This window comes from Crocodylus porosus, unplaced genomic scaffold (genome assembly GCF_001723895.1).
Source record: "Crocodylus porosus isolate Cpor-Errol unplaced genomic scaffold, CroPor_comp1, whole genome shotgun sequence".
In the NCBI taxonomy this organism is placed as follows: Eukaryota; Metazoa; Chordata; order Crocodylia; family Crocodylidae; genus Crocodylus; species Crocodylus porosus.
In genome coordinates, this window is record NW_017728933.1 from 8,249,221 (window position 1) to 8,260,797 (window position 11,577).

General features: G+C 60.4%; 1 protein-coding gene across 1 annotated transcript; it reads right to left on the reverse strand.

The window, feature by feature from the left end:
* Positions 1-20: 20 nt before the first annotated feature.
* Positions 21-8,552, reverse strand: REEP4 (receptor accessory protein 4). The gene is made up of 8 exons (XM_019546161.1): positions 8,433-8,552; positions 4,734-4,806; positions 4,162-4,238; positions 3,565-3,685; positions 2,813-2,926; positions 2,260-2,395; positions 1,535-1,695; positions 21-1,356 (listed from the first exon to the last, which is right to left on the reverse strand). The coding sequence occupies exons 1-8, from the start codon at positions 8,462-8,464 to the stop codon at positions 1,291-1,293; spliced, it is 780 nt and encodes a 259-aa protein (XP_019401706.1). The 5' UTR covers positions 8,465-8,552; the 3' UTR covers positions 21-1,290.
* Positions 8,553-11,577: the final 3,025 nt, after the last annotated feature.

Genomic DNA, 11,577 nt, shown 5'->3' on the forward strand with positions numbered 1-11,577 from the left:
AGCAGTCCTCACACCAGCTATTAGTGTCCATAGCTATTTATTTCAATATACAAAATCCTTTCTTGGGAGGGTCCAATCTTAAAAACACACGCAGGACGAAGAGAGGGGAGAGGGTCCGAGCCATCAGTCCATCTCCATTGAAGGAGGATCCAGCCATGGCTTGCCAGTCTCTCAGCACAGGCAGGAGGGAAGGGCCTGGCTGAAAACGAGCGCCAGCTCCCAGCACACAGGTCAGAGCCAGCGCGCAGCAGCACGGTGAGGTTTGCTGTGCAACATCTTTGGTTCGGTGCACATTCGACAGGGGCCGAGTCACCCCCGCCTTGAAAAGTCACGGAGCAGCGGCAAAGGCAGCACTAGGGTGACATTTACCTGCGAGGCAGAAATGTGCTTCGGCTCCAAGGCACAGAGCTGGGGGCAGACTGGCAGAGGGCAGAGCCATCCAGCTGGCTTGGTGTCATTCATCTTGGTGACAGCAGGGCAGTTGTAGCTCCCCAAGAGACAGGAAAGAGATGCTCAGGTGACGAGCTACCTGCCTCCCCCCAGTAAAACTGAACAGCCAGGAGGCCAACACCTGGCATGCAGGGCGCCTGCGTCCCACTCTGGCATGGTCTGGTGCATCTCTCTCCGCTAGCCCAGCTCCACACTGGAGTCATGGGCCACTGGAGGTGTCGGCTGAATGGGAGGGAAGGCAGCTTGTAGCTACAGCGCTGGATGGGCTGGCTGGCCTGCAGTAGCCCGGACTCCCGAGCAGGGGAAAAAGAGGAACCTGAGTAAAACAAGGCGCGGGGAGAGCTGCACAGGCCAGAGGAAGGAGGGGGCAGAGGCACTGGAGCCAGCCTGCAGCAGCCGTAGAGAAGAAAGGCACAGGAAGGGGGTCCTCTTCCCTCCAGCATCGCGGGGCCCTTGTTGCAGCATGTGAAGATGCTGGGAGAGCAGCTCCATGGCCTAAAGGTGCTACTAGCCCAGCAGCAAGTAAGTGAGCTGCTGCTGGGGCCTCCAAAAAAGAGGTTTTAAGACTGATTCCAGCCTCCATGGAGAGAAGCTGCAGGGAGACTGTGCTTGGGAGGCAGCTTGCAGGGCACAAAGAGCAACCAGGTGTCAGCGGGGGAGGCACAAGGAAGTCCAAGGTATTTACAGAGCAAGGTATCAAGGGGAGTCCATTCCCTGCGACAGAGGAGCTAGCCACTCCCGAAGGCGGAGGGGAGGAGACAGGCCCCTCTCCCACGCAGCAGCACACCTGGTCAGGCGAGGACTCCCAGCGAGCCACGGCTCTGGCCTCCCCGGGGCTGCTTAACTGTCCTGATCCGATGGCACCACCTTCCTCCTGGCCCGGCCTCTCACCACCCGAGAGGAGCCCTGCAAGGGAGGAGTGGGAATCAGGTCTCTTTCAACACGCCAGCAAGCTTCCCGTCCCCACAAGCCGAGCCCCCGGGAAGCAAAGCTCGCTGGCTGCACATCAGACAAGCCCTTCCCTCCCCACCACAATGTGCCTGGCACCCACCCTGGCATGCTTCCCCTGCCCTGCCCTGCCCACCTTCTTGGCCACGCGGAGGCTCTGGCTCCGGGAGAGTGGCTTGGAGTCCTTGCTGCGGTGTGCAGCCTTGGGAGAGACCTGGGAGTCGGACCAGCACTCCTCTTCCTCCTCACTGTCGCTCTCGCGGGCTGGCTGCCGACTGGCAGAGGCGGCTCGCTGCCCTGCAGAAGCCCCACGTCGTGTCAGCCAGCACGTGGCACAGGAGGTGAGGGTGTGGTCAGGGAGGAACTGCTGTAGCCCCAGCATGTAACCCTCTCTCCACAGAGGAAGGATAAACTGGCCAGAGCTCAGGCTTTGCACCCCCTGCCTGGCTTTTCAGCCTTCCTGTGCCATAGCCAGAGGGCCCCTGCATGGCACGCCAGCTAGGCAAATGGCCCCAGCCAGCTGAACACCTCCACACCAAGCACTTTAAATGGCACCTTCCCTCTCTGCTTGCCCAGGGTCACATGCAGCCCCCATTCCTCTCCCCAGCCAGGTTTCAGCCCCTCTGCCTTGTAAAACAAAGCCCCAAAGCTAACCTCCTGCTCCTGCTTAGCCAACAGCCTGACACTGCCTGCCGTGGAGGTCCTTAGCCAGAGAAAAACTGGGCCCAGCTCTCCGACACAAGTAGCCAGGAGCCCCCCAGCCTCTCCCCACTTGGAGCCCGAAGCAACTAGCCCGTGGACTACAGAGACTGGAGAGCAGCAAGCCACACTCAGACCCCTGCAACTGCATCCCCTGCTTACCAATGGGTGGGCGTCTCCTCGCCGCCTGCTCCTCCAGGTAGAGGGGATCCTCGTAGTGCACAGGCGAGTCATCCGAGATGGAGCGCAAGTCCTGCATGCTGAAGCTACGCAGGCGCCCAGCCAATGCACCCTGGCTCTGCCAGACATGGGAAGGGGAGAGGGGTGAGATCCAAGCCTGCTCCCACCTGCCTGCAGGGAGCACCAGGGGCTGAAAGGCAGAGGCACAACCAGCTGCACCGAGGAACCAGGCTAGGAGGCTCTGTGGGGTGGATGCAGAGGGGAAGGGGCCTGCAGAAAGCCAGGAGCACAGACACGTTCATGTGCCTGCCATGAGTACGTGCCACCTACTTTGAAATAAATGGACAACAGCTCCCAGGCTTGTGCCAGCCTTGAGGATGTTGTAGAGCAGGTCACCTCCTTGGAGCATGCACAAGTGGCATCTGGGGGAACAGGAAAGGCAGGAAGAGGCAGAGCAAACCAGGAGAGAGAGAGGCAGGCAAGAGCGGCAAGTTCCTGGCCAGGCTGCTGGGCTCTCGGTAAGAGCAGCAGGTACCTTGGTTGCAGCCTGGACAGCCGCCGTGGCTGCAATGTTGAGGCTCCGCTTCCCCAAGTTGACCATGGTCTCATAGCCGCGCTCCTTGGCCTGGCTGATGTACATGTCGATCTCCTGCAGAGACAGCCCCACCTGTGAGCATCCCAGGGAGCTCCACAGGTCACACAGCAACATCGCTCCCGCAGGGAGGTAAAAAGCAGCTCAGACCCACTGCACCATCCCCTCACCCACATGCAACTCATGCTGCAGCTTTATACCCTCCTGCAGTGCAGAGTGAAAGGGCACAGACTGTGCCGAGCACCCCGGCAATGAGTGAATTTGAAGGGGACTCCACAGAGCAGAATGGGGCATGGGGTGTCGGGAGAGCTGTGGACATGGAGCCCTGGTCTGAAATAGCAGAGGGGGTGCAGGGCAGGACCAGGGCAGAAAAGCTGAGGTTTTAAGTCAAAACAGGGTGCATTTCACAAGAGATGCTGCAGCTCAATGGAGACGGGGGCGGGATGCAGAACTTTCTACGGGCAGAGGGCACTCTGGCTTCTGAGACTCAAGTACAAGACAGGGAAAATGCCGAGGTTAGGGGGCCGGGTCTGTTCCAGCAGAAGAAGCATGAGCAAGGCTGTGCATGGAGAAAGGCACCGTACAGCCAGCTCCTCATTTGCAGGACCCTAAGATGTGTGGGGTGCAGTACCCAGCCCCATTGACCGATGTGAGAGAACTCTGTTGCAAGCATGCCATGCCAAGAGGCCCTTTACCTTCTCCCTGCGGGACAGCGTGGGGTGGATGAACTTCCGGTACAGCAGGCTGGCTCCCTTGGTGTACGGGGACAGCAGCCAGACAACAAACGCCATCTTGATCTCATAGTAGAAGGGAAACCTAGGGGTTGGAGCCACAGCAGTGAGGGGCATTGCACACCACAGAGGAGCAGAATGAAGCCAGCCCTTTTCCTTTCCCTCCCACACTGCAGCCAGGACTGGGGCTGTGCTTCCCCCTGGCAGCAGGATAGAGGGGCTTGGCAGGCCACAGGGCCACCAGGGAAACCTGCCCACTTGTGCTGCACAGCACTTTGGAGGGGGGAAGCCCAAGAGACGAAGGAACAACAGAGATGGGGTCCTTCTGGTGGATGTGGTTGTGTTCCCCTTTCAGCAAGCCAGAGATGCGAGAATGAGCCCAGGCAGGCCGCAGCCAGGCCGGACACTTGCGCCAGCCCACTGCTGCCTTGCAGCAGGGCTGAAGATGTCCCGATCAACGCTGCACTGATGCATGGGCCCTCCGCAAAGGACAAACCCTACAGCAGGCTCCTGGCATCCGGTACAGACACCAGGGGAGGGATCCCAGGGCAGGGGTCTTACCAGGAAATGAAGACATCCGTCAGGGTCTCTGTTGCCATGAAGAGTGCAAACACAATCCAGTACATCATCCAGCGGACCTGCAGGGATGCAGGGAAGCAGATGAGCTGACATGGCCCGAGATAGCCACAGGGAAAGGTGGGGCTTGCAGATATGCACCAAGGGACCCCTACCTGCCTTGCACAGACCCATTCCTAACACTGGTGCAATGGGTGGCATGCAATGTGCTGCTACCAGCGGGAACACAGCTTTTAAAGCAGAATCAAGGCCCCTGAATTCACACACAAGGGAACCCAGTACCTCAGGGAACAGCATATACAGCCCAGCATCACCCTCCAAACTTGGGCTGCTGCATCCTTCCCACAGACAGGGCTCAGGGAGCAGCAGGGCTGAGAATCCAGGTGCTTCCCAGCTGTGTGACACCCCCAGCACGCGCCCACACTGGAGCCCACTGAAAACAGGTGAAGTTCTCACTTCTGGTTCACATGTACTATTCCTTTGTGCCCCCTTCCACCTAGGTGCCCACCCTCCTCCTGTTCAAGCTGCGCAGGGGTCTCCCCAACCCTCATACTCACATACTCCCGAATATTCTTGGTCTTCACAGCCTTGTAGGAGGCATAGGCCGGATACAGCATCCCAAAGACCAGCCTGTAGCGGAGAGGGGGTGTGAGGCAGGCCGGCCACCACCAGTACAGCAGCGCCAGCAGCCAGAGGCAACACTGCTTGGCTCTGTGCAGCAGCTTGGCCTTCACTGTCCCCAACACCATGCAGCCCCCAGGCCACTCCGGCCCCCTCGGCTCCTCTCCCATTCTCAGTGGCAGAGCGCAGAGGCAGTGCTGGCCGTCACACGGGCAGTATATCTGAGTCAGCTCTCAGCCTGGTGACGCTGCAGCAACCTCCCCGGCTCACCCACCAGCCCAGGTGCTCTTGCAATAGAGACAGGCTGAGCCAGTGCGCTGCAGCAGGGTGGAGGCAGCAGGCGAGCCCCAGCAATGCACCCGCTTCCCCAAGGGGAGATCGCAACCCAGCTATTTGCTCTGGCCACAGGGGTCTTTAAGAGGAGGATGAACACCGTGCCAGGGTCGTTTGACCCCAGCGCTCTTTCCTGCCACGGCAGGGGGTCGGACTCGACGATCTGCCGAGGTCCCTTCCGACCCAACCAGCTGTGAAACTATGACAGCTGGACCTGCCCGTGCTCTCCCACTCCCGAGGCAGATCCAGCGCCCAGGGAGTAGATGGAAAATCACCAGGCACGTGGTACTCAGGAAGCGCAGGTGGCCCCGCAAAGCAATACGCCCCATCTCCACCCCGGTGTCCACACCCTGGCCCGGGAGGACAAAGGCTGGAGCAGGAAGCGTCTCTGGCTTTGCCTGGACAGGGGATGCCGTGACGGATGCACCTGGGAGCGCTCACCTGGGCCTGGCTAGCCAATATGCCCGGCCCCCAGCAGCTCCTATGCACCACGCACCAGCCCGACCGGTTGGAAAGGACTGCCGAAGGCAAGCAGGCAGCGTGCAGCCAGGCCCTGGACTTGTTCTAACACACCGGGACTCGCTGGCAGAGCCACCCGGGATGGCACGGCACGGCCTGTCCCTGGCGGCTGCGCCCTCCGTCTCCCAGCCCCCGCATGCTCATGGGGTGGAGGGCAGAGCAGGCAGCTCCCCATACCCCACCAAGCAGGGCTGAGCAGAGGGAGCCAGGGTGCAGGGTCTGGCTAGGAAGCACAGCCCAGCTGCTAAGAGCAGGATCATGCAGTAGGAAGGCCTGAGCCAGGCTGGAGAGCACAGCGGTTTGCAGGCAACGAAAACAAGCACACGTGACCCTGCCCTCTTGTTGGCTGCGCTTTGCCGTCTCCGAGTTTCCAGCCTTGCTTCCTTTCCTCTCGTCCCAGACGGGCTCCCTTCCCCCTCCCACCCCGCCTCTTGGAGGCCGGAGATTCCTGCCCAAGGCCACCAAGCATCCCCGCACCCACGACCGCCCCGCCACGGCAGCTGCAAATGCACCACCCGCCCACACTGCTCCGGGGGAATTTCTTCAGCCGGGGCTGCTTTGCCCAGATGGCACCGGTGCCACAGGGTGGAGCGAGCTGGATTGATCCCGCTCTGCCCAGAGAGGCCTGCAAGGGGCTGGGTGAGCAAAGCCAGCTGCATAGATCCAGGGCTGTGAACGCCGCTGGGGGTCCCAAGAAAAGAAAGCCCACAGCCTGGCTTCTTTCCTACGTGGTCCTCACACAGCCACATCCAAGCCGTGGGAGAAGTCAAGGTCAAGAGGTTGCACACACCAACTAAGACGGCGTGTTAGGACACAGTCGGCCGCAGTTGTTGACACAGGATCATTGCTGCCGTCTCCAGAGGTGGCATGCCGGAGCACGTCAACACCAGGCTGTGGAGGAAGCTGCCATCCCATCACATGCCACAGTGACATGGAGACGCCTCCAGCAAAAACAGTCCTTCCGGGGGGGGGTCACTGCCGAACTGGCATCCCTCTAGGCGCTGTGGCTGGGGGGCACACTAAGGCAGATCACCAACGGAGCCTGCAGAAAGCATTCAAATCCCTCGGCAACTGGCTGCCTACCACCCCTTCCCTTGCCTGGAAGGACTCTCAGCGCTGCACTCCTCCATCCTTCAAGGGCCACCAAACACACCCCCCGGGGTTTCCGACTAATGCAGAACCAGCAAAACGCGACGGAGAACAGCAGGGAAACGGTAACGGAGCGGTGCTTCTCACCGCCGAGAGCCATGCCATGGCGAGCCACTGCAGAAAGGCCTCCATGGGTCCAAGGCGTCACGGAGGGCTGGCAAACACAGGACCCAGAAGGTTGTGCTCTGGCAGCTCTCACCAGCCTTCATGCCCCTACGGAGGCCAGCACGTGCATGTCTTCATGACGTGCCAAACCCTCTTCCCTTTGGGGCAGTGATGGGACTTTACACACACGTGACCTGACCCGTTCAGCTTGTCACATGAGATAGCTGGGCATACACGTCAGTAGCTGACTCTGCCCACAGCTTCCTGCCACACCCCTGCCAGAGCGCGCCAGGTCCCGCTGGCCAGGAAGACAAAGCAGGTGACACGAGGTAAAGAGATTCCTGCCGGGGTGGCTGGTGTGAGGCCCTGGAGCCTCGCTGCGAAGCACAGCACGGGCCCTTATTTTAGGAGCCACGAAGGAGCAATGGCCATTTCAGATGGGGCAGGGGAGCCCACACATCCCTGCAGCCGCTCTGTTGTCAGTCTCTAGGGTGGCAAGTGCCCAGCTGGGAACACCGAGCAGCTGTGACGACGAGATCCCCTACCAAGATGACACAGGAAAGAAAGGCTGGGCTCGTCCCTGCTTTGCCACCTCTGCCAGCAAACGTGGGGCCAAGGCCATCCAGCAGCCCTTGGTGCTTCCAGCGCAAGCTGGCAAAGTGGGCCCGAACAACCACCTGCTCCTCAGGACTGGCTCTGCTATGGGTTTCCAGGAGCAGGAGCCCAGGCCACAGCCATCAGATCAAGGCCTGCCAGCTGCCCCGGGCTGGAAGCTGTGCGCCCATCCCATAAGACACCAACCCCAAAACCAGGCCGAGTAGAACGGATGCGACAGATGCATCTCCCTCTGCGCACCCCCTGTAACCGGCTGATGGCAGGCAGAGCCCGCATCTGACTTGGGAGCCACTTTTGAAGGGCACCAAGAGACTGGGTGATGGGTCCCCACAAGCAGAGCGAGCCCAAGAAAGCATGGGAGCACACAGGCCAATGCCTGCAGGTGACAAGGGAGCAACCTGCTGGCTAAGGAGCCCCGAATGGCCTTGGCGCAGCCCTCCAAGGGCACGTTTGGAGGTGCAGGGTGCCCCAAGCCGGCTCAGGGGCACACCAGCAGGCCCACGCCAAGCCAGAGCCACAGCCGCAAGCAGGGCAGCTGGCTCCCCACATCACAGCGCAGGCCTAACCCTGCCAGAGCCGAGCTGCCGGCGGGGTGTCTGTTCACCCGGGGGCCGTTGGTTTTTAACCCCAGCAGCTTCAGCTTAGCCCACGCTCCTTCCAAGGCGCAGCGTGGTGCCCGCGGGTGGCTGGGATGAGACTGCCAGGGACAAGGCAAGGCCCTCCCCAAAGAAACCCCACCTGCAGGGTCAACCCCTCACGCTCCCGCACAGCAGCCCACCCCAGAGCAGGCTGCATTTCGGGGCACGGGGACGAGGCGGCGCTCCCCTTCTTTCCCCCCCAGCGCACGGAAACGACGGGCAGGGCCCGCGGCGAGGCGGGTGCCAAGGGGCTCTCCCCCTTCCTGCCGTACTCACACGACCAGCCGGCAGATCATCCAGGACACCATGGTGCCTCCAGCCAGGGGCTCCGGCAGCGACGCCCGCTACGCCGCGGGCGGGGGCGGCCGCCAGGACCTGCCCAGAGCTGCTCTGCTTCTGGCCGGCCTCCTCCAGGGCTCCGGCCTCAGGCTGGGCTCACGCGCCGGCGCCGAGCCGAGCCGAGCCGAGCCGCCCCGCCAGGAGGGGCCGGGGCGCGGGGTGCTGCTGCGGCTCCCGCCCCGCGCAGCGCCCGTAGCAACTTGAATGTTGCAGGGAACTGCCTCCGCCCAACCCCGGGGCTCCGCGAGCTGCGCATGCGCCTTAAAGGGGCCGCGCCCTTAAAAGGGCGCTGCCCGGGAGGTGCGCGCTGCTCTGCCGGGATGGGCCCGGGGTCGCTGTGGCTTGTGCTGCAGCCAAATGAAGCGCCCCAGTGCAGTGCAGTGCAATGCCCTCCCCCCATCTGCCACCGGGGCAGTGGGTGGGTGCGCTATGCCCGTGCCCTCTGGGGGGGAGAGCGGCTCTGCACCCCCCAGCCTCGAGCTGCGGATGTGCCCAGCCGGCCCCGCTGACCCCGGCGCCCGCAGCACCAAGGGCTGTGGCGCCCCGTGGGCTGTGGGGCAGGAAGGGCCTGGCGCACGTTGGGCATGGAAACATTTCCCGCCGTGGGCAGCGTGAACGGCGTCGCGGGTCTGCCCAGGGCAGAGACAATGGCGACGAGCCCTGCCGCCGGGCCTTCTTCCAGGACGGCGTCCTGACCCTGCTGCAGGGTTTTTGGTTGGAGCCATGTTGGTCTAAGGACATAGGCAGGCAAGCTGCTTCTTGGTAGCTCTCCCCAGGTGCCCTGCCTGATGGTGGCAGGCCCTGGTGGTGGCCACCTCCCAGGTCCCCTTGCAACAAAAGCGGTACCGCGGAGGGGGATGCCGCTGCGCCCCCCGTGCTCACCTGTGGGTGAAACTGCTCCGGCAGCCAAGGGCAATGGAGGAGTCTCATAGAAATGCATGCCAAGTTTAATGCTCTGAAGCCATTCCTCCACCTCTGCTTCTTCCCATCCTTCCCACAAGCCCCGTCCTCCTGCTACGGACCCCAGTCCCTGGCTCAAGCGCTCGCTAGCTCTAACTGTCCTAGCTACGCCACCTGCGTGCCCATTTCCGTAAGGCCTTGGTTGAAAAATGAAAGGAGCTGCAACTCGGGCGTTTTCAGTCATCGGCGCTAAAAGGGACATCCCGAACATCCTCCATCCGGGCAGGTCTCAGCCGATTATGCTTCCAGAAAGGCACCGTAGGCTTTCCTGTGATCCTAGAATAGGTTGGACAGGCGCTTCGATGGGAGGGTTTAGCCCGGGGTGATCCTAACCGATGCAGCAGCGTCCCACTGGAATTGCCAGTTGTAATCAAGGGCTGACTCGATCCCAGGCCCCCAGATAATCCCAATGGGCTTGTGCTGGACCATCCTGGGCCTTAGCCTTCCTCGCTACGTGAAGATGCAAACCCAAGCAACGCTCCAAAGTCACAGGCCTCCAACAAGAAAAAAAGCAAAAGGGAAACTGTGACCTGCTCACTGCTGCTTTGTAAACACAGCAAAAAATCAATCCCAAGCCCAATCCTAGGGACATGGGACACAGATTGCTTTCCTGGCACTTCTCTCCAGAAGGCCATGGCACTTCTGAAGAGGTCACGGTCACTAGGCACCGTGTTGCCATGGTGCCTTTGAAAGGTGTGTTTGCACACTTGGCTCCCAGCTGATTGCGAGCTGCTCCAGCGAGCCGCAAAAAGGCCTCGCACAAAACAGCAGTGCATAGAAAAAACCATGTGGCTGCACTTCAACCCATCACGAAAGGTCACAGGATTCAGCACTAAATGCAGACATTGGAGTAATCCCTGTATTGCTTCCACTGGGCGGGATTCTGCAGGCTGTGGCTGGTGTATTTTTGGCAAGGGCTTCCCCCAGCGCAACGCCACGGGAAAAGAAGACTCACCAAGCCAGGAGCAGGAGTTGTGACCAGACGTGTTGCAACGTGGTGCTGTACTGCACGAGGGTCATGCTGTTCTTGGGCTGCAAAGGAAGTCACAAGGCCAATCCAAGCATACCTCATTTGTTGTCTTAGTGCAGCGCATTGTGTTCCTTGGGAGACACGTAGGTCACTGGGATAAGGCGGTCTCCACAAGCTCAGCTCAGCAACACTGAGCAGTAAAGTCAAGGGGATTTAGGCATGCAACATCCCACCCATGCCCAAGGACTGGAGCATAAGGCATGGCCAATGACGCTCCCAGCACAGGGACCCCACGAGAAACAATTTATGCTCATAAAATGCATGGAGTGCCTGTGTCAGAAGACCGTGCCCTGGTGAATCCCTGACTCGACCGTACCCTTTGATGAAACACTGGTGTCAAACACCTATGGGTTGGGAAATCCCGAAGGATGGCATGAGAACAGAGCTCCTGTCCCTGGAGATGTAGAAGCAGCCAGTTTCCCTGCGTGCTCCTGTACCTTGAAGGCTCCCGTGTCACCCAGAGGTTGATTAACACACAGGCCCATGGGCCAATCTGGGGAAAATCTCTGACCCCCCAAAGCAGGGGTCCCAATCCCAGCAGAGGTGTCCTGACTCCAGTGGGGGCGTCCTGATGCAGGGGGTCTCAATCCTGGTGGGGGTGTCCCGATGTGGGGGCCCTGATCCAGGGATCTGAGATGCCTTAGACCAGTGGTCTCCAAAGTGGGGTGCGCGCACCCCAGCGCAAGACAATCCATTGGGGTGCGGGAAGAAAATATTAGAACTTCTATTTATATTTATTTTTTATCTAAAAAAATAAGAAAGAAATTAAGCTTTACTAATATTTAATATATGGATTGATGCTGGCGCCCTCACTCAGTCTGTGTCAGATGAGGTATCCTGAGGGAAGAGTGGGAGCTCCGCAACACGGAGGGGTTGACAGCGGCGCCCTCACTCATATATTGGGGGTGCATGCTCAAAAATTTTTTACTGATAGGGGTGTGCGATCAAAAAAGTTTGGAGACCACTGCCTTAGACATCCACCAAGGGGACTTGCCTGTCATTTCCACAGAGTGCAACTGCATCTGGTGAGGTGAGAGGGTCAAGCCGCATCCCGGCAAGGGCAACCAGACCAGTCCAAGCCTAACCCTAACT

Coding starts and splice junctions, on each gene's coding strand:
- REEP4 (XM_019546161.1), bottom strand. CDS start 8,464: ATGGTGTCCTGGATGATCTGCCGGCTGGTCGT. Junction 3,686..4,161: donor ACGGATGTCTTCATTTCCTG/GTAAGACCCCTG, acceptor TCCAACCCCTAG/GTTTCCCTTCTACTATGAGA. Junction 2,927..3,564: donor CGCTGTCCCGCAGGGAGAAG/GTAAAGGGCCTC, acceptor CTGTCTCTGCAG/GAGATCGACATGTACATCAG.